Source organism: Myxocyprinus asiaticus, chromosome 28, assembly GCF_019703515.2.
Source record: "Myxocyprinus asiaticus isolate MX2 ecotype Aquarium Trade chromosome 28, UBuf_Myxa_2, whole genome shotgun sequence".
NCBI classification, from domain to species: Eukaryota; Metazoa; Chordata; class Actinopteri; order Cypriniformes; family Catostomidae; genus Myxocyprinus; species Myxocyprinus asiaticus.
This window is the reverse complement of record NC_059371.1, coordinates 24,803,978-24,826,969: the sequence shown is the minus strand read 5'-3', so window position 1 is coordinate 24,826,969 and position 22,992 is coordinate 24,803,978. Positions and strand designations below refer to the sequence as shown.

The 22,992-nt window shown below is 37.6% G+C and overlaps 4 protein-coding genes across 6 annotated transcripts in view; 2 read left to right on the top strand and 2 right to left on the bottom strand.

Annotated features, from left to right (window-relative positions):
• LOC127419027 (membrane-associated guanylate kinase, WW and PDZ domain-containing protein 3-like) overlaps positions 1–5,612 on the top strand; it is a 203,567-nt gene extending 197,955 nt beyond the window's left edge. For both annotated transcript variants that reach the window (XM_051660052.1, XM_051660053.1), the window contains one exon: positions 3,000–5,612. In XM_051660052.1, the coding sequence (XP_051516012.1) occupies positions 3,000–3,811 (812 nt within the window). In that variant the 3' untranslated portion in view covers positions 3,812–5,612. The remainder of the gene's footprint in view (positions 1–2,999) is intronic.
• Positions 1–22,992, bottom strand: part of LOC127419036 (V-type proton ATPase subunit S1-like) — a 691,126-nt gene that overhangs the window by 569,781 nt on the left and 98,353 nt on the right. The gene's annotated exons all lie outside the window — the stretch shown is intronic.
• LOC127419030 (lysine-specific demethylase 9-like) lies at positions 6,125–19,290 on the top strand. The gene is made up of 7 exons (XM_051660058.1): positions 6,125–7,447; positions 8,972–9,609; positions 12,433–12,570; positions 12,997–13,139; positions 13,257–13,424; positions 13,529–13,637; positions 15,009–19,290. The coding sequence occupies exons 1-7, from the start codon at positions 6,856–6,858 to the stop codon at positions 15,585–15,587; spliced, it is 2,367 nt and encodes a 788-aa protein (XP_051516018.1). The 5' UTR covers positions 6,125–6,855; the 3' UTR covers positions 15,588–19,290.
• The window catches only part of LOC127419029 (tyrosine-protein phosphatase non-receptor type 22-like), a 38,369-nt gene continuing 33,984 nt past the window's right edge, over positions 18,608–22,992 (bottom strand). Inside the window, exons 24-26 of the mRNA XM_051660055.1 lie at positions 20,019–20,049; positions 19,806–19,880; positions 18,608–19,290 (exon numbers count right to left, since the gene is read on the bottom strand). Coding sequence (XP_051516015.1) covers positions 19,229–19,290; positions 19,806–19,880; positions 20,019–20,049 — 168 coding nt within the window. The 3' untranslated portion in view covers positions 18,608–19,228. The remainder of the gene's footprint in view (positions 19,291–19,805; positions 19,881–20,018; positions 20,050–22,992) is intronic.

The window sequence follows — 22,992 nt, the reverse complement described above, 5'->3', positions numbered from 1 at the left end:
ATTTTGGTTCTTTTTTCATGACGTCACAACTGTCAGGTTGGAGCTTTCATACAATTCCGAGACTTTTTATGCTTTTTACGAGTCGGAATCTCGTAATTACGGTCATTCCAACATGACGTGAACACACCATTATTATAAAGTGTATTATATTCCGATATTTCATCAAATATGTATCCATAGATGCCTAGGCTAAGCCCTGAATACCTACTGACCCTAGAAACCGCCCCTGTCTAAACATTGCATGCAAATGTGCTAATTCCAAAAATTTGTCAGCTATGCTCAGATATTAGCTGAGTGATTTGGGTATGTGGAATCATATGCATGTTATGTCAGATCTTCCTATCTTCATGCATCGCCCCTTTCAAAAATGCTGTCACTCTTACGCACTCTCTCTCTATTTCTGTTTTTCTTTCTCTCCATCTGGGCACTGGTCTATGCATCTCTCTCTTCCTCATTTAGGTCTGAACTCTTCCTCCTCCACACTGTGCTTCCACATGAAACCAGAGCATCACTAAAGGCTTCTCTGCTTTTCTCGGTCTGTCCCTAATAACTTTGGTAAATTTTGCCTTCCTCGTCTATGCTTTTTTTGTTTTGTGCAGGTCTGCCTTTCTTTCCTTTTCTTTTGCCTTAAAGCTGATGTGTGTAATTTTTTAAATACTGTTAAAATACTCATATCCCAACTTTACATGCAGAGTCAACTATAAGTAAGCCTTTTGAAGGTTGATTTCACCTAAAACTGTGGCACTTTTAAAGCATTCCTCTGTTTGATTGTGTGGCCCGTCCAGCCCGACAGTAATATTGACTCGACCAGTGCTGTGAGTTTGTGGTGGAACTATCTGTTTGTACAACCAATGCAAGAAGGGCTTTTTTTTTTTTTTTATCTGTTTGAAAACAATTATTATTTTTGCTGTTTGGTGATGCTAGTTGGGCAAAATTACACACTTCAGCTTTAAAATGAACATTTTGCTTGTAAATGTCCAAAGTTTAAATAAGAAAAATAAAAATAATAAATACAATTAATCACAGTTCCAACATAGATATCCATTTCCATGATCATATATACTGTAGCTTAATATATAGATTGACACAGTTGTGTGGTCTGATACCCACTGTGGGCAACATGTTACTACATATATTTCTTGTGACCAGACATCAGTACAGTTACTAAGTGACAAAGTGTGTCTTTATACCTGAAAATAAAAGAAATGAACCCCTTTGAATGTTATCTCTGAGAAAATGAAGCCCATGTCAGGAGCCACTGATTTTGACGTCTGGTAGCAAGATCTTATCTTGAAGGGAAATTGAAACTCTACCATTTTGGGTCTAACTCTCTCTCATAGCTACTTTAACTGCTGATATGTATCACACTGTCAGAAGGCCAAAAGCCACTGATGACTGAAAACTGTGACAGTTTCATTGAGAACGTCTTTATTGGAATGCAGAAATGTAATTATGTTCGGTCTACCATTTGTATTCTGCAGGTTTACGAAATCCATTATATACTGTTTAAAATAAAATGTTTAATGTTTAAGTTTGTAAATTAGCAAGGGGGCCTGGGTAGCTCAGCGAGTATTGACGCTGACTACCACCCCTGGAGTTGCGAGTTTGAATCCAGGGCATGCCGAGTGACTCCAGCCAGGTCTCCTAAGCAACCAAATTGGCCCGGTTGCTAGGGAGGGTAGAGTCACATGGGGTAATATCCTCATGGTCACGATTAGGGGTTCTCGCTCTCAATGGGGCACGTGGTAAGTTGTGCGTGTATCACGGAGAGTAGCATGAGCCTCCACATGCTGGGAGTCTCCTCGGTGTCATGCACAACGAGCCACGTGATAAGGTGTGGATTGACTGTCTAAGAAACGGAGGCAACTGAGACTTGTCCTCCGCCACCCGGATTTAGGTGAGTAACCACGCCACCACGAGGACCTACTAAGTAGTGCTCCAACTTGGGAAACTCCAAATTGGGAAAAAAAGGGGATAAAAACAAATGTTTATAAATTAGCCCAGAAACATACTCTTCACAAGTATTCAGATGTGAATGCTTGGCCATCGCATTGTAAGCGTGTGGTCCGATTTTACATGTTTAACTTGCGTTTATGCATTACTGTCGCCTTAACAAATCTCAGAACTCAAGGGGGCGATCGAGTTAGCTTCAAATGCTTGTGCCATTAAACTGTATGTGTTAAAGTAGTTGACCATAGAAGACATGGGCTTGCACGGCTGCTCATTTTTTGTAGAAAATGTCAAGAAAAGTAGCCAAGTAGTTCGTTACTTGGTGGGTCAATGTGTACCTTATGCAGGTGACTTGGAGGCTGCATTACCCTAAATTTTTCTACTATTTTCCACATTTTATAAACATTGACAGATAATTCCAAATGATGTCCATCATTTTTACAGATACTGAGAAAGAAACCCATTTAAACCATAGCGTGTCAATCTGTCATAAAAGTTTCAGGTTTCAGGGCACTTTGCAAGAATTTTGGCTTTTATGTGAAAATGAACACTAAGTATCTGCAGTACTTTGAAGCGTGGTTCCATCATACATGCTTTGTAATGCAAAGCGCTCCTTGTTTACTTAATTTCCACTTTAACATAATTTCAAATATATTTCAAAACATTAATTTTCCTTTTGCTATCACCATATAGAACAAACGCAACTGAAATCATGTGATCCATGAGTAGTTGGCACGGACGCAACGCGTCGACTAGGCGCAAAACCAACCTGAGTAGTCGACTAGTTGGTGCAACTATAAATCTACAGCAGTTTTTGCGGCAAGTGTGAAAACGCAAGACATACTTGGACTGCATGTTGAATTGTGCTCTGACCTATTTTGACATGCAACAATGCATGAAATTAAGCTTGCATAGCTAGATGCATTTCCATTCACGGAAAGAGTATGTTTCAGGCCTAAATTGTGAACAAGCACCCTATGTTCCCCTTCATGTTAACCCTTCACTTCTCTGACACTTCCGATCATTGTCATGTTTTGCATTCATTTCAGATGTTAAGGAAACTATGACAAGTCCATCTGCAAACTCTCCAAGATATTCCGCATCCAGTGAGCCGTCAGCACCAGAATCTCCATCCTCCACCTCTCGCTCCACTGAGATTAACCCCTCTTCAGTCCAAACCAGTACACCTGAGGAGCTCCTCAACCCGGTGACTGCTTTTCCTGGGCAACTTCACCAACATTACAGAGAAGCCAAGCACCAAACTAGAAAGAGTGACTCAAGCATGCCTCATGACAGCAATGACAATTTTGCTAGTCCTCGAAGACTGGATGCATCACACTTCAATGGGAAGGAACTCTCTCAAAGTCCAAAAAAAATGAATACTGATAACTCTGGTCATAGGGAGAGAGATCGATCCACTAGCCCTAGAAAGACTAAGAAGGAGCGGGACATTGGGATCAGACAGGATTTATCTCAAAAGGGCACTGATGGACGGAGACACAAAGAGGAGGACACTGTGCACCGACAGGACAGGGAAACTGGAGAGACCAGGCCTGAGGTCAGAGATGGCAATGACAAATACCATAAAGACAAGATAGCAGAACCTCAGAGGTCTCACTTACAGGCTGAAAGCAGTACCCTCAACCGGAAGGACCATAGAGGAAGAGACAGGGCACTGAAAGAGAGTAGACCTAAAGGGTCAACAGAAGAGGATGTAAAGAGTGATCCTAGGGGTTCCAGCAGTGCCCCTCAAGAGAGTTCCCACAATGGGAACCCTACCACCAAGAAAGCCCCTATAACTCCAGGTCCATGGAAGGTCCCCAGTTCTGCTAGGATTCAGCCTCCGGTGCATGGAGTCTAATACATTTTGGAGCTTGTTGGCAAAGTACTTATGGCTCATCAGGATTGGCAGTGCAGTTATGATGGTCAAAAACTGGCAACTTGTGAATCACTGTGTAACTTTAGATTTTTTTTGGATGTTTCGTATCTACACATAGCATTTACACTGATAACATGCATTGTTTTATTCAGTGTACTGAAAAGATGGTGTATTTGTCCCACCAACAATAACAGCCATCAGTTTTGTGCCAATCAGACTGCAGCTACAGAGACTTGTCCATGTCTCCTTGGACCTGTGAAACCCCATTGGGTATGATGAAGTTGTTTGCTTTGAAATGTCTGGAAACATGAAGGATGTTTTTGTGTGAAGGCATAAAAAATGTGTATCTATTAATTCTGTATTAATTCTCGAACTTTGATTTACTGCATGTCTTTAGAACAACTTAAGGTTTGTAATGATGCAACTTTCTTTGTCCTTAAGATCCAGTCCAAACAAGTGACCAGAGGTTGTTCACTTTGTGTGTAGGCTGTGCATAAATCAGCTTTGATTTGATCATTTTCTAAGCTTGACACATATCCATCTATAAAAGACCAGACACTTGTGGTTAAGTATATTGTTTACTACCTGTGTGTTTATGAAAACACAAATGTAATTTATTGAAATTAATATTACAATATAAAAATGTACATGTATAGATAGATATTTGTATCCATTCTGAGCCAGATCACTTATTAGTGTTCCAGCTTTCTGATAACACTTAAGGCTTTCTAACAAACAGTTTAAAAGGTATGTATTTTTTCACAGTGCTAGAGCTTTTAAAGTTATTTTTGGTGGACCATTTAGCAAGGTGTGTAAATGTGGCATAAATTCTGGGATCATATGTTCGGTCATATAATTAGAAGGTAAAGCAGAACTGGGAGAAAATCAGATATATTTTTGCATTCAGTCTAACATTTATATTTTATCCTATTCTTTTTAGTACATTCCCTTCTCTATCAAATGATTTGTACTGCATTGTAATCGCAATATTGACAGTTTATTTTTAATTAAATTGTCTTTGCACATCGTCAAGACGCTTGTACCCAAGGAAAATGTAGCTCTTTGGATCCAATGTCCATAATCGCTGTAAAGATTTTAACTATAGATAAAACTTTAAAGGGATGGCTCACCCTAAAATAAAAATTCTGTCATCATTTACTCACCTTCATGTTATTCCACACCTGTATGACTTATACAAACGTAACCTGTATAACCTTTTTTTCAGTGGAAGGCAGAATTTTAGAAACTGACAGCCCCCATTCACTTTCATTGTATTGAAAAAAGATGCAATAAAAGCAAATGTTGACTGAGCTTAATGTTGAAGAATAGAAGTCGAGCTGGTTTGGAACAACATGAAGTGGGTAAATGAAGATCATTTTATTTGTTTTTTTTTTTTGAGTGAGCTATTGCATTAATGTCCTTTTTTAGTATCTGATCTACTTTCCATAACAGTATTTTTGCAACTGTGTCTCTTACAGTCATATGGGCAGAGCAGACATCGGTCAAACATTGCATATGCTACAAAATTGAGTGATATGATGCTGAAAAATGTGAATACGTTTTAAACTGTTTATGATTGCTTCTTGATCATGAATCTCAACAGTTTTTGCAGCTTGTTTCTCTAGTGCATCTCATGTCATGAGGTTGTATGTATGATAATGTGGCCTTGCATTGCTTTATCTTACACAAAAAAAGCCTTGTGGTCTCTACATTGTGGTAGTTGTAAATGTTTATATATATATATATATATATATATATATATATATATATATATATATATATATATATATATATAAACAATGTACAGCACCTGTATAAAACTTGCCTTCATGTGGGGAAAAAGTAAAAAATATATATAAATCGCTCCATTATTTTTTTAAGTAATTGAGAGTATGAACATATAGAGAAGAGTGGTTAATTAAAATAATCTGGTCATGACGTTCTGATCATGCACTGCTAAATAAAGATTTACTGAAAAAAATTTCTTGCCTCCATTGTTTAATTGGACTTTATATTTCTGATATTGCTTAGGGGCTGTGGATGAAATATAAATGGGCAAAAACAGTAATGTTGAGCTTTAGACTTAATGTTCAAATTAATGTACGCCTAGTAAATAATAGCGACCCTGCATTTGGTTTCATTGTGTGAGGGGGCGTTCACACAGGATAAGTTTTATTGAAACAGCGAGACGGGGGGCAGGGGAATGGTAAAGAACGTTGTTTATGGCGCATTTTTAAAAGCAGAACTTTCACTTATCACGCCGTCTTCAAAACGCAACGTTTATGTCGCGTCAGGGGCTGTTTCAGACAGAACGCGTTCTAGGTGTAAAACAAAAACTCGACAAAGCACAACGAATGGAAACGCAGGTGTCTTGAGAGGCGCTTTTAACAGTTAAAATTGTTTTTTTTTTACTTGATACGGCGTCTTAAAACGCGCTACTGCACAGCGACAATCGGCCGCAACGGTCAAAGACGTCAGTCTGGCGCATTTTAACAGAGAAAAACTATTTATAAACGGCACGGACGGACGGAAAACGTTTCGGAGGGAACGGCCCAATACAGTGGAAAAAACAGCAAAGACGTCCTTCTGTCGCGTGTGTATATTACAAAACATCGATAAAACGGTACGTTTAAGCGCCCGGTGTGAACGCCCCCTTAAGAAATACTGAAGCACAATTATAATTATCATCGTGGTGTATTACATTACTGTTATAGTTTATCTTCAAATTCTAGATCCTTGTTTTGTTGCTAATAAGCTCAACGAATGCAAAGAAGCGCACAGAAATCCCTCCTCAACTCGACGCAACGGAACCGCCCAGTCCATGAATCTGGCTACAGTATTACGTCAGCCACTGGACAAGGTGCGTGCAGTCGCGCACGCATCTCATGAACCATTGCCGAACAGAAACAGGAAACATCACTACCCACAAAGCTACCGATAGCGCACATGCGAACTCTGACCGTGAACGCTACAAACGAGCGGCCTCTGATTGGATATAGACCAAGGAACTACAGATCCCAGTAGACATGCGCAAAAAGTCCCTTTTTAAGCCTTTTAAATATATGTGCAAAATGGCTGCACAGGTCGATTTGCTGCGCGTCAAAGTAGAGGAGAAGAGCAGGGACAGCTTTGACAAAGCCACCAAAGAGAAGAAAAAGAAGAAAAAACGCGAATGCTCGCCGTCCGATGACAAGCGCGTGAGATCGGAAAAGGAAGCGAAGAAAATAAAGCTACATCACCACCAACATGCCCAACAACGAGTGCATCCACCGCACCAACAACAGAACAGTCAAGCGTGCAACTTTAGCGGCAACAGCAAAGAGCAGGCACCTGTGCAACATCGCCATCATCACAATCACCACCACCACAGCTCCAAGAAAGAGTTACCTCCGGGCTGGCCGCCGCGGAAAGTGCCACCAGCAGCCCACGTCCCGCAGAAGACATCGGTGCCTGCGGTCCTGCCTCCTTCCCCGCTGTTCACTTTCACGCCGCTCAAAGTAGCGAAGGCCAAGCCCCTGAATAACAAACCGAAACACACCGAGAAGGACGTGAAACTCAAGCCTAAGAAGGAAAATGCCGAGGTCAATGTTAAAGTGGGGCAATTCAAGAAGAATAAAGGTAATTTTGATATATTTTGTGTGTATATAAAGTAAAGTTTTCAATTCCTGGCTTGGTTCCAACTTGAAGTCAGCAGAGAAGGTGCTGTTAGCCTCCGCTGCTAACCCATGCCCGAGCATGCATGTGTGAACGCCCCCCATTCAGACAAGTACAGTTTACATGCACCTGAGAAACGTAAGCAGAATTATAAAGTGTCATTGAGAAAGTCAAATGCTGAAAGAAAATTAAAATTCATCTTAAGCAATCTTTTTGTACTGTTGAGAATTAGAGTTAATGATTATTTATAGTAATGATTTTTACACAGCTAACAAATGTGTGTTCTTATAACATTTTCCAAACGTTACATTGTGGCTGTGTCCGAAAATATCCAGTTTTCTGAACGTGGGTAGAACGTTATTTAAAGGTTACCAAAACATTCCTGAAACCTTCGTGATAGCTTAATTTGTCAGCTTCTTTATCAGTTTTACTTTCAGGCGAAAACAATCTAATTTACATGCAATCGTTTTCAGTTACTGATGAAAAAATTCACTATATTCAGCCATGATTAATTCAATCTATGAGTGAAAGTGTCCAATAACAGGGCGTTAGCTGGTCATGTGATCCTAACATGGCAGCCCCCATGAGGGGACCCTCTCTATGTAGAATAAAACGGCTTTTATAAGGTTACTGATATGACTGTAACATGCATGTGACATGTAAGTAAGTGCTCATGATTTTATACATATGTTTCTTAATGACTATACTTTAGGATTAATACTTTTTTTAATTAAGAAAAATTACTGAGTGCATATTTAAATTTAGTTTAAAGGACAAACAATGTTAAAATTGATTTCTCCTAATATTGTGAGAACTTATATTGAATACTGGTAACATCAGCAGAATGTTGGTTTCTAACCTTTACATAATGTTAGCCAACGTTGTTGGAACATTCCCTGTTAGGTGGGTAGTTTCTAGTTACTTTACTTGTCTTTACTACATAGTAACATAACAAACAAACAAGTACCATGGTATTCTTTGAAGTACCTTGTAGTACCATCTAGATACCGTAATACACAATGGTAGTCATTCAGTACCATGGTAAATATCAATGTTCCTTGATATGTGCTCCAATACCATCATTCCCCATAGTACTTTTTATAAGAGTTCGTAATAACCATCACTGTCATTGGCAAGCTTCTACCAATGTTTGAATAGGCTCCTGTGTAACCTATAGCTGTTGTAATTATGGTATTTTGGCTAAAACTGTTGTCACCATGGTACATTTATGAAAGGGTGGTATTAGATATCGATTAGAAACACCATGCAGAAACCAGATGTCTAGAATCGTATTATGCTGTTTGGTTATCCCACAAAAGTAACTAAAAAGTTTTCATCAAATAATGAGATTATTAGACAGAAGTGTCCACTGCTCGGCTTGCTCTAAGCAGATTTTTCATATTTTGTCCAATGTTTATGTAGTTGAAAATCTTGGGAGATGTGAAAATCACCTGATGTTCTACTAGCAATGTCTTCTGATATTTTCAGAGTCCCATAGTGAGAATGGCAAAACCCAGACGCTGGAGGAATACCTCCTTAAGAAAAAGAAAAAGAAGAAGCGGCATCGTGAAGATGAGCGTGGCAAGAAGTTGCGCATGCACAATAAAGAGGTCCAAACGGTGTGGGCAGGATTGACAGGAGGCAATCCTCCACCTTCTGAAGACCCCACAGTGATTACATACCTCAAAGATGAAAAGCTCTGTCACACAAGCTCTGGCTTAGATGAGTACCACACTCCCAAAGGTATGAAGATGCCCTTCCTCTCACACCGAGACCACTTCATTCGCAGCTCGTGGCTTCAGACCAACACCTCCTTCAGTAGACTCATCCATGAAGAAAAGCAGCCCAATGGAGGGGCATCGGTACTACACGCTTATGCAGATGAGCTGTCCTTACTGCAGCCGGGAGACACTGAGAAATTTGCTCAGGAGTTTCTGGAACTCGCCTTTGCTGAAAAGCCTAAAGGAGCGGCGCGCTATGCACTCGCAGTGGTGCACGGAGCGGCTGCTTACCTGCCTGATTTCTTGGACTATTTTGCCTTCAATTTTCCCAGTACGCCAGTCAAAATGGAGATCCTTGGCAAGAAGGACATTGAGACCACCACAATCGCCAACTTCCACTCCCAGGTAGGGTGGCACTTTGTGCTCTTAAAGGGATGTTTCACTAAAAAATTGGAATTCTCTCTTCATTTACTCACCCACATGTCATTCCTAAATTCTTTCTTCCTAAAGTCTTTGTGGAACTCAAAAGGAGATGTTAGACTGAATGCTTGCCTCACCATTCAATTTCTTTGTTTCTTTCTTCGTGCAATGGAAGTGAATGGTGACTGAGACCAACAGTTAGTCTAACGTCTCCTTTTGTGTTCCATGGAACAAAAAAATTCTTACAGGTTTGGAACACCATGAGGGTGGGTAAATGACAAAATGTTCATTTTTTAAACTATCCTTTCAATTTTTGAGTGTTTTATTGGGTTAACTTGTATATTTTCAAGCTTTGAAGTCTTTTCTGCACTGCACTAATGGTGGGATTAGAAAAGGGGTTCGTGAGGAATTTAATAATTCCGATTCCTCTTAATGATTCTGATTCCTTTTAAAGATTCTTTCAGTACTTTTGAGGAAGAATTATTTGAAAATAAGAATGCAATTCTAATTGCATTTACTGCCTTTAGCGGCCTATTGCCAACTGATGAGATCATTTCAGATTTCTACTGAGCAGATATTACAAATGAGAAATAAATTCAATTACATTTTTGTAAACGGCATGTTCGCATCATTTTTAGAGTTATAAATGCAATCCAATAATTGATCCTAACTAAACTGTATATTGAATAAAAAAAATCTAAACAAACAAGAAATGTGATAACATATTTTATTAATTTAATTATTCTTTTCCACTGATTAGCCTACATCAAAACATGTGTATCTTTTACTACACATTGCCATATGACCAACCAGTCAGTAAGTGCACTGCCTGATTGAAGTTTCACAGGTCTGAAGTACAACATTACATAACAGTAACAGTTCCAGAGACGGTTTAGAGTAGTGAGACAGTTTTCTTTTCATTTTGAGTTAGACATTCAGAACACACAAATCAGTATATTATTAATTCAGTAACTGCTCAGGAGGCAGCTCAGTGGAAAAGACGCTGGCTACCACCCCTGGAGTCCACTAGTTCAGATCCCAGGGTGTGCTGAGTGACTCCAGCCAGGTCTCCTAAGCAACCAAATTGGCCCGGTTGTTAGGGAGGGTAGAGTCACATGGGGTAGTTGTGAGTGAGTTGTGCGTGGATGCCGCGGAGAATAGCATGAAGCCTCCACACGCGCTATATCTCCGCGGAAACGCGCTCAACAAGCCAAGTGATAAGATGCGCGGGTTGACAGTCTCAGACGCAGAGGAAGCTGAGATTCGTCCTCCGCCACCCGGATTGAGGCGAGTCACTACGCCTCCACGAGGACTTGGAGCACATTGGAAATTGGGCATTCCAAATTGGGAGAAAAAGGGGAGGAAAAAAAAAATCAGTAACTGCTCTGACTGATGTATAAGTGTTTTTGATACACTAAAAAGAAAAGGCTCGTAAGAGTCGTTTGATCAGGAATCGGACTACACCAGAAGTGGCCGATGTTTTGTGCTGTAGATTGAAAAGAACCACCTCATTTGAGTCATTCGTTCAGGAATTGGACAACTCTGGCCACGCTGTAGGTTATAAGAGCCGGCTCTTAAGAGTCATTTGTTCGAGGATCAGAATTCACTGGATGCATTGATAGTTTCATGCTGTATGTTCAGTAGGGGGAAGCACTGCCACAGAAATGAGCTGCAGGAAACACTGCCAGAGTATTTATGTACAGTGTTCGGCCAGCATCAGCGGAAAATTGCATTTTCGAGAACCGTTAACGGAACCGAAAGTCATGAAAATAATATTAAAAATGGTTCTGAACAAAATCGGTTCTGAACAAGAACTGGTTATATTATCCCAACCCTAGACTGGATACATTATGAGACTTGACAGGGTTAGAGACAAATCCATCACATGTTTTCACTCATTCTTATTCCCACTGTTAGAGGGCCATGATAGCAGCCACATTTATTATTTACTTAAGTCAGGTGGCTAAAAGGTGACACAGTCCAAAGTACATTAACAGTCTCAACTGATGCAGGCCAAATTTGTCCATGTTGCCTGGTACTGAACTGTGAAGCTTTTTCCTCCATAATGTTTTAGAGACTAAATAAATGGGCATTATGGCTTAAATTCTGCATAAAAACAGGCAGGAGAATTATATAGTTTACAAAGACATTAAAAGACAGAAAACCTGGCAATAGCTTATCAGGGAATTTTAAATTGATGATTTCCAGTCCTGAAAAAGTAATGTAAATGTCTACAGTCTGAAATATTTGATTGTTTAGAAATGTTTCTATTTGTCTGCCAAAAAATAAACAACAGGTAATAAGTAAATCAGACTATAATCAGTTTAAGACTTTTTGTCAAAAATAGATTAAAAAAACCTTGTGTATGTTTTCGATACCTTTTTTACATTTTAACCTGGGTTTCGCCATGGAAGCTGGTATGGCGTTAAATCCAAAACAAACTATTGTAATCGACTAGATGGTCTTTGTGAATGCAATAAAATGATAATAATAATATTATATAAATCTTAAAAAAACATAAATATAAATATTAATCATAAACATCTGGAAAAGCAATCAACATTTAAATTCAAAGGAACCCTGACATTAATTAATTATTAATAGATATGTACTGTGTGTGTGTGTGTGTGTGTGTGTGTGTGTGTGTGTGTGTGTGTGTGTGTGTGTGTGTATATATATATATATATATATATATATATATATATATATATATATTTATTTATTTATTTTATGTACACTTTGCTACGCTTAGTTTGAAGGTGCATGTGAGGATATGTTTCCCTGCTCTGAAGTGCACTCGTGTTGCAGGTGAGCCGGACATATTGCTCTGGGACGTATAGAGCTGGCCCCATGAGGCAGATCAGTCTGGTGGGTGCAGTAGATGAGGAGGTGGGCGATTATTTTCCAGAGTTCTTGGACATGCTGGAGGAATCTCCGTTTCTGAAGGTTAGAAAATGTTCTCACAAATGAGTGAGTTGTGATGATTGGCTGTTTTGTAGTGCTAATGGTTCTGTCATTTCACTGTTTGCTAGTTTCTAACATTTTGGACACAGCGAAATGGTGCTGTCCTGCTTATAAATACTTTTTTATGAAGTTTTCTGGCTTTTAATCTGTCTATTAGCTTTATGCTTTAAGGTCATTTATATGCTAAAGTACTCCTAACATTTTATATAATAAACTTTAAGCAGATATATGCATTTAAATGTACAGTCTTCTGGGAAAATATGTCAGCAATGGAAAGAAAACAGCACCCGTCAAGCCATTTCATGGGGTCTTTATTGTGCAGTAGGTAGCTTGTGCAACATTCAGACAACGCTTAGAGCAAAACTACTGTTTTTCACATCTTTATACACGTTCTGTTTGTCTGTACAGATGACTTTGCCGTGGGGCAGTCTGTCCAGCTTAAAGCTAGACTGCAGGTCCCAGAGTGATGATGGTCCCATTATGTGGGTGAGGCCTGGAGAGCAGATGGTTCCAACGGCCGATATGCCCAAGTCTCCATTCAAGAGGCGAAGGTATACTCTCCTAAAACTTCATTCTGTCTTGATGAAACCAGAAAATGGACCGTAAGAAGCCCTTTCTTCAAGATTTTTAAAACACAGAAATGCCTCAAAAACCTAATGTCTTTACAGATCTATGAATGAGATCAAGAACTTGCATTACCTACCGAGAACCAGTGAACCACGCGAGGTTATGTTTGAGGATCGGACAAGAGCTCACGCTGATCACGTCGGCCAGAGCTTCGACTGGCAGAGTACAGCAGCTGTAGGCGTCCTGAAAGCAGTGCAGTTTGGGGAATGGTGAGGAAGTGTAACCATCTGCCATGCAAAAACGTGTGCATGACTCAAAAAGCAATGTCTAATTGACTAGAGCAAATGACCTTTGATGATCCATTCTCCTGTAGGAGTGACCGGCCACGGATAACCAAAGATGCGATCTGTTTTCATGCTGAGGACTTTAATGAAGTGGTTCAGAGGCTTCAGCTGGACCTGTATGAGCCACCTGTGTCACAGGTAAGAGCTATGTTCTTCCAAAACATTATATCTTATCAGGACAAAAGTCTCTGAGACTTGGCGGTTAAGTATGCCTGAATCAGTCTGTGGCTGAAATGATAAGTTGGGCTGTGAAACATAAGTTCGAGGCATTTAGTTGCCTTTGTTGCATGGAACAGTATTGTAATGGCATAATATATTTATGGCATACTCAATATGTACTTTATTAATATATCAATATTGCCATTTGTGGTGTTTTTACACTGTCAAATATAGTATAAAATGGCTTCTAAATTAATAGTTTTTGAACAAATGCCTATAAACACGGAGAGCTTTATTCATGAAACATAAGCAGAATGAATTTGTGTAAATCATTCATGTATCCATACTTAAATTCAATGGGGCAATTTATGTAAGAATGGTTTTACTAACTAGTTAAAAAATGTGTTTTCTCATGTTTTATGAATATGGCCCAAAAGTGTTTTTGATGTACTTAATTACATTTTGATGTTCTAGAAATTATTATTATTATTTTAACTTCAATATTATTTTTTGTTTCTCTTGTGTAAATTTATTGGAAAACCAATTTCTATTGTCGCTTTAATTTGACTGGACTTCACAGAAGTTTCAGTGAACACAGGGTTTGTACAGACTGTTTGAGATATTTCATTCTAAACGGGAATTACATGGCTTATTTTGGTGATAATGTCAATCACGAAGTCTCATTGTCTTCTAAACTAGACTAAGAATGGCTTAAAAATATATATTTCATATTACTGTATTTATTATTAATGGATTGCTGTGGTTAAATTGTTAATAATCCATCTTTATGGTTATTTTAATACCACAGTCTCTGGTTTTACTGATATGCTGTTAGTTAAGCAATAATAAATTATCATAGTGGAGTGTGGAGACGTGACCAGACAGGAAAACTTTTAAAGCAAATTTTAAAATTGCAATTTCAAGACATGGAAAACTCCTGCTAATTTCTAAAGTTAGTATACTGTACATTTTTCTTGTTATGCTCAGCTCTGAAGTATTTCATCATCTAGAAATGTGTGAAATTTGTTTGTGCAAAATTAAATTTATTTTGAAAAATCTTTATTCAGTTATCATGGTAACACTTTACAATAAGGCTCTATTAGTTAACAACATTAGTTAACATGAACTAACAATCAACAATTGTATTTGTATTACCTTACATTAACAGAGATTAATAAATGCTGTAAAACATATATTGTTAATTGTTTCTTCATGATACCTAATGCATTAACTCATGTTAACGAATGGAACCTTATTGTAAAGTGTTACCGTTATCATAAATGTCATGAGAATGACAATAGGCATGTCTAAAAGAGGGCCGCATTTCCATGATGCCATTTCTCTCTACAGTGTGTCCAGTGGGTGGACGATGCCAAACTCAACCAGTTAAGGAGGGAAGGCATCCGATACGTTCGTGTGCAGCTCTGTGATGACGACATCTACTTCATCCCCCGCAATGTCATCCACCAGTTCAAAACCGTCTCGGCCGTGTGCAGTCTCGCCTGGCACATCCGCCTAAAGCAGTACCACTCTGACGAGGAGGAGTCAGTGGAGGTAAAGACAAATGACCTGTGCTCCACATCCTGTCCACCCCCATCTTCCTCGTCCCCTGCTCACCCCAACACCAAAGTCACCTCCTGTGCTCAGCTACAAATGGACACCGTACAAGGTGGAGTGGCGAAAACAGACGAACTGGTCTTCCAGAGGCCCGCAACGCCACCTAGAGAGCCGCAATCTGCCCTTCCGCAGCCGGCTAAATCCGCCCACACCCCCGCCACTGCTCTCTGTTCTGAGATCAGCCCTCTCTCAGCGTCCTCGCCCACACCAGAGCCAATGCTTCCAGAGGCTCCAGTCGAGCCTGCAACTGACTCCCCACTGAGCAGCAGTGGCAGTGGAGCCCAGTACAGGTCCACGGATTTCCTTAAATGAATTCCCAAATGCTTCCTTTTGCAGAGGGGTGGAACTTTATTTAACTGACATTCCGCAGAGTAAATAATGGAATATTTGGACTTTGCCTAAAATTATGAAGACTGTATATTTGTTTCTTTTTTAGATTTTGGTTAAGAAAGTACTTCTTAGGTTTTTCTCAACCAAAGTATTTAATTTGAAATATATTTTTGCTGAATACTCGGTATTGTTTTATATTTGTTTATATATTTGAGATTAACTCTCTCTGGAGGGTCTCCCCTCTTTTCACAGTTTTGTGTCATGTGTTTCATGTCCATCTCCTAATTGGTTTTTATGAAAAAAGGAAAAGAAAAAAAAAAGTGCCTGTCATAAGTGGAAAGCAGCAATCATATCTTAAAAGGATAGTTCACCCAAAAATGAAAAATCTGTTTTTCATTTGCATTCTCATTCATTCACCTTGATGTTGAGTCACGACATGAAGAACAAAATGAAGTTGAGTAAATGATAATTGATTTTTGGGTGAACTATTTCCTTGAAAGAGAAATAGTCTTATTTTTTCCCATGGTGTAGTCTGATGTTGAAGTATTTATGCTAGACTAGAGAGTAGATATCAGTTTAAAGTGAGAGATATTTGCTTTTTCATTGATTGTTCTCTGGTTTTGAATTATACTGCTTCGCTTGAAGGAAAATTAATTAATTTTTTTTTACTTTTTCGACTGAGTAATAAATAGCAGCAATTATCAAAGAGGAACGTGTGCATTCACCTCTTATGTATGCAGGAAATAGAATTTGGCCTCTGCAAGAGGGTTTTTCATTTTTGTTAATTTTAATTATTTATTTCTGTCCAGAATAGTCATGGCAGTCTTTTTAATATCATAGTCTTTAATTCATTTGCCATGTTTGTTTTCTGTCTGTATTGTATTTAGAAGCGTTTGTTTTATTTACATTTTTATTGTGGAGCAGGAAGACATATTCCATCTAAATATGGGCATATGATCTGAAGTTAGCAGAAAATTAGATGGAAAATACAATAACCAAACCTGCACTCAGGGGCAACATCCTAATGCCTTTTTATTTGGTCAAGTCTCCTTCCTTATTGCATTTACTGTAAAGTTTTATAGTGGTCTAACCCATACATTAGAATTATTGGAATTTGATTCACTCACTTTTGAACGTATGCTATCCTCATAAAATAATTCTGACGTGTATGAATTTGGGCTTTATGTATGGAAAGTCCCTAAATTCAGTTGCATAATTTTAACAAGCTTCCATTTAGATGTCACACATTATCCTGCTTCTCAGATTAGTTTTAGAGTGCAGAATGTACCATTTGAGAACTTTTAAACTATACTTTTTCTGATATGTTGATTTGCTTTATTGTCCTTTGGACTTTTTGTAATGTCTTTTTTTTATTTATTTTTTTTTTTTTTTTATGTCCCAAATGATTAATCCTGTTGCATCAGCCATTGCAAGCCTTTGCTAAATATCTCTTAAAAAAAAAAAAACGTGAAAGAGTGCAACTATGAATTAACTCAACAATATACATTAATAAGGTATGAATAAATTCCTATCTGTAATCAGAGGGTTTATTTTTTCCCATTTTGCCATTGCCATCTGTTACGTTGCTTCCCCAATCAAACAGTTCTTCTCCTTCAGAAAGCATTTGATATTATTTGTGAGTATAATATCAGAAGGTATGTCCAGTGCTCCAATGTGTTAGAATTGAAGTTGTCCATAATAATGTATGGTAAGCATTCTATGTGATTATGCTATCCGAGATAGTTGGGTGAGTGCAATTTAGATTTCACTGTTTGAGTGTAGTTACGTGTCAATGTTTTGTGCCAATGTGTGGTTGTATCATTCTCTTAAATGGGATTAAGTCTTAAAGCAGGCATTTGTTTGTTTTGATAGGGTTATGGGCAGCAGTTGTGCTTCTGCATTGGCGCAGAGTAACGGAAGTGACTGATTTGAATGTAATTGTACACCAGCAAACCAATCAGTCTACATGGATTATGGATTTAACAAAATTATGTAATGGCTTTCCGTAATCAAATGCATCACATAAATGAGTGCCTTTTATCACGTCTTTAATTGTCAGCTATTTCGCTAATTGATGTTTCAAATTTGAGAAAACATTGATTGTGAAGGAATTTTTTAATCTGGCAATAAGTAATGGTTGGGGATTTTTTATTGTATCTCAGAAAATCTATGAGACCTCAAAACTCATGCCTACCTTCTGTAACAAATTCTTGTAATCCAGAAGCAATTTAAGGGGACAGTTTCACTGGCCACCAAATGATGAGAATGCATAAGGAAAAAAATTAGCATTTGCAGTAACTGACCTGTACAGACTTGTCAATCATGTGCAATATGGATCATACCTACTTTTTGTGTTTCCCACTGTTTTTGAATTGGTATTACAATTATTCAGGCAGGCATCAATGGCTAAACTATTATCAAAGCTGTTTTTGCCCCCCACCATTCAGTGGCACTTCCGCAGTTCCTAATTCTGCACACTAACGGTTTTACAATTAATGAATGGACTTGGAAGATAAAGCCCAAATCAGTCAAAAATATTTGGATGTTATGGCTATTGAAGTTAGTAATACCAATCCATTAATGTTTTAAGCTTACATACGGCTTTGGACATGTTCTCTGCTCAGTCATACACAATTATGCTTTATACCATACGCAGGTGATTTCACGGTATATTAAAATAAAAATGATGATGTTTAGTGTTCTATGATTCTAATGAATTTTGGCAGCTAGTTTCTTTTTTGTGCTGATCAGGTTTTTGATTGTTGTTTGTAATATAGGAAAAGTCCACTTATGGATCAAGGAATGCTCTGTGTGAGTTTGATTCTTTATTTGCTCTGTTTGTTATTTGGATTAAAGTTTTCAATTTCATTGATTTCTAAGGACAAATAGATGGTCAATTATGAACATAGTCGAAGTAATGTTTTGTAAATGCTAAATTACATTTAATAGGACTGTCATGTGGATCTTTTCGATTGTGTAAAAATGCAATGGAATGCATAGACTTTTTCTGTATTTTTTTAAATAAAACAATTTTATGAGTATATCACTGCAACAGAGATTGAAAATATGCAAAAATATGCATTGTCAGCAGTTATCCACAGTCATTTGTCATTCTGTTCTCTTTCAGACAGACCTGCCATTAAATGTGCTGTTACTGAGGTAAACAAGATGTGAAATACAAAAGCTTGATTGATCCTGGTTATCTGCAGGTGTACTTATGATAAAATACACTAACATTAATGTTACCAATGTCATTTAGAGGAGTTTCCACAATTACATGCATTTCCAATACAATACATCTCTTAAATTAATTTGTTTAGTTGCCATAATATTATATTCATTCATATACATTTTAATAATTGATTGCGTAAATACAGTTTACTCAATATATTAATTTACCCCATTAAAAAGGCCATAAAAGGTCATAAAGTCATCTAAGGCACAGTCTTGTATGTGTATAATGTGAGGCCAGTTGTTGGGTTACTCTCCCTCAGAGTCCACTGCACTCCTCTTCCTGAAAGGCTTATAAAAATCTTTTGCAAGCAGCCATGTTTCATGACTCTCTCTGTCCCCAAAGTGTTGTTCTGAAAGACTACTCCTTTTCAGTTCACCTTCAGCATGAACTAGACCCAAGGTTCTGGCTTATTCCGTGGCCCCTTTGGCTTTCCAAAACGTGATCCAAAAGCTGTGGATTTAGAACAGTGTCATTATCAGAAGCTAGAAACCTGAACTGTGGAAATATGAATTACAGTGGCTCCATCTTGTGGCAGCACAAGAGCTTTTCAACTCTATACATAAAGACCCCATGAAATCACTTGAGAAGTTTCTTTCTGTCCTGTGTGAAACAGGAAGTTTGGGCTTGTTTTTTTTAAAAAAAAATTTATGAAATAGCCAGTAGTCGCTGAGTCTTTAATATTTTATGTCTGTTTTCCCGGAAGAGGAAGACTATTCATTTTAAATGTGTATATCTGCTAAAACTAAAACGACAACAGAAATTTGATCAACTTTTAGGAGTACATATCTATCATCCACACATTTCCATCTAGCATATAGATGACCTCAAAGAAAACACACAGTGACTATAAGCCACAAAACTCTAATGTTTAATTCCACGGGGTCTTTAACAGCTAGTAACATTCAGGTTCAAGGTAAGAAAACTTATATTTTAAAACAAATATGACAAGGGGAACAAAAGCTTACAAAATAAGAATCCAGAAGGGGCACCATAGGGGGGTGGAGCAGACTGAGGCGGGGCTGGCGGAAGGGCTGTTTTTGCTGCAAATTACAGTTACATATTCATGTAGTCACTTCCAGTTGTTTATACTTCATTTGATACACATTCTTAAAGTCTCAGCACAATTTAATAGAATTAGCAGTGTCAAAATGTAAAACCAAATGAGTTACTATACATACGCTTCTGTCTTCCTTTCAAAAACTTAATGCTCTGTAAGAAAAGAGAAATACGAATTTACATTGTAAATTTTGTGCATTTGGCAGACATTTTTATCTAAAGCTACATATATTACATACATTTTATCAATATGTGTGTATTTCCTGAGAAACAGGATTTTTGTATTCTCAAAACAGGATTATAAATGGCTTAAGCTCCCTGCTCCCTCCCAGCAAAATCATCTCAGATCAGCCTTGGTGGTTATGCTGGTTTTAGCAGTTCTCCCAGCCTGGTCAGGCTGGTCTGTTAGAAAAATTAATTGACTCATCCCTCCTTTTCTTAAAAAAAAAAAAAAAAGCAAAAATCGAGGTTACAGTGAGGTACTTACAATGGAAGTGAATGTGGCCAATTTTTGGAGGGTTTAAAGGCAGAATTGTGAAGCTTATCATTTTTAAGCACTTGCATCAATTCTTCTGTTAAATATGATTTGAGCTGTAATGTTGTTTAAATAGTATTTTTTACTGTAATTTTCAGGTTTAAAAGTTTGTTGACATTACATCATTATGGCAACAAAGTTGTAAATTGATTATAGCTTTACACACAAAAGGTTAGTAATCAATTTTATCACACTAAAATCACGCATACTGTTTACTGTATGTCTTGTGGCTATACTTTTGAAATAGTGAGTATTTTAGCGTTTACAGATTGGTCCCCATTCACTTCTCACTGCAACCTCGATTTTTGCCTTTGTTTTAAAGAAAAGAAGGGGCAAGTGAAAATAAATGTTTGTGGTAATCAATATTACTGTATGCCACAAATGCTGTTGATTGAGCTTAACTGTATTGAACCCAGAATATTCCTTCAAGCTGTTTTTGTTTTCATCAGGGCTATCAATAAACAGGATTTTTTGTGGCCAAGAAAAACATTTAGTGTATGTTATTATGACATTTGTACATAATACTATATGTGTATCAAATGGAGCAGTCTGGTTCTGGAAGTAAAAATCCAATTCATATTTTCCATAGGGATATTGATTATTAATGTTAACTTATCCTTTAAAGGGGTCATGACATGAGGAATCAAATTTTTCTTAATCTTTTGATATAAGAGGTCATTGTTCTATAAAAACATACTGTAAGTTTTAGAACTCAAAACTTCCTTCTCACTGCAAAAAGAGCATTTGTTCAAACCAAGCTGCCAAAACAACTCGTTCTCTGCTTCCTCCACATTGTGATGTCACAATGTGGTCGACATTTGCATATGATCGCCTCCACATCAGCACATCAGTGCCTAATTTACCTTATCACTTCTGTAAACCTGTCCAGTAGTGGTGAACAGTGAGAGGTCAAGGAGAGCAGGTCAGTCAAGAGCAGAGAGCCAATCATATCAGTGGCCGTTTACTGTCAAGTCTTAACCTCCTGAGACCCGAGCACGACTGCTGTGTGCATTTTTCATTTTCCTTTTTGAATTGTAACTAGTAGCCCCTAATAAAAATGTTTTTAAGCAAATAGTTTTTCTAAAAATGTATGTCCTCATATGGAGACAGCGGGACAAAGTTGTGAAATTTTAAATAATACCAAGCTATAGAAAGTTAGTATTAATAATAGTTATAGAATTATTATTTTTTTAAATCAAATTGTTTGTTGTTTTTCCAGGAGTGTTGGTTATTCGTGTTTTTAAGATGTTACAGACACTACAGCTGATTTTCTGTAAAGCTGCTTTGGAACAATGTGTATTGGGAAAAGCACAAATTTAAAAAAAAAAAAAACTATACAAATAAAAATTATTTGCATCAATTTGACTTTTATGTTACAATGGGGCTTTTTTTTCTACTTTTGCCACACAAATTGTATGTACTCTTTTAGCACTGTCAAACAAACAAGTGATAGTCAGTGCTGAAGCATTTTACCAATCAGAAATTGGCATTATTAATTCTTATTTAAAGTAATAGCCAGCATCATCCAATCACGGCCAACCATGTTAAAATAAAATGTTGCATTATAAAATTCTGAATCTATGTACTGATTATCATTGTCCCATGTCTGCCAAACATGTTGAGTGGTCCAAAAATCATCTGCAGCCTGAAACTGAACTTTTGGTCAGATGTAAGGAGTGAATGCACTTGGCTGCATCGGAAAGCTATAGGATTCTCCCATGCTCCCTATTTAGTGAATTCCATAGGGATATTGATTATTAATGTTAACCTATAATCCTTTAAAAGGGTCATGACATGAGGAATCAAATTTTTCTTAATCTTTTGACATGAAAGATTTAGTGAATTACTGAACCTCCAGTGTGCAGTCTGTCTTCAATGGTCTCAGAACAGTTAGAAATGCACCTTATTTCCATCCTAACTCCATATAAAGCCTCTGAAAGCAACAATTTTTTCTCAATGTGAAAATGCACAGTAAATATAGGATCTCTAATGGAAAAGTAGCGCTATTGTCCACTATAGTGGTCACTGAGTTGAACAATGTGCCATTTTTTACTCAAGCAGGTTTTGATGTAAAACTTAATTAGGTTTCTTACTAGATGTAGTTTTGTTGGCCTTTCTCCCAAAGACAAACATTGCTGAGATCAGCGCCATGTTTTTTTTTGTCATTAATCTGTACGTCAAAAGTTTAACCCTTTACTGACAGCCCAGAGGCTAATGAACTGAAATCAGTCAGTTTAAATGAATTTAAATTATGTGTTGCATATAGCAAAGGCAAAAAACAATGTCAACGCAGAAGGATGTGGGGTTGCATGAGGTTAATGTCTGTCATTAGTGAATGAATTACAAACCCATGAAGCATCACGAATGGCATAAAATGGCATAAATGCTGATTTGTGCTTTTCCCAATACACATTGTTCCAAAGCAGCTTTACATAAAATCAGCTGCAATGTCTCAAAAACATGAATAACCAACACTTCTAGAAACATAATAAACAATTTGATAAAAAAAAAAAAGACTTTCTATAGACTGGTATTAGTTAAAATTTCACAACTTAGTCCCG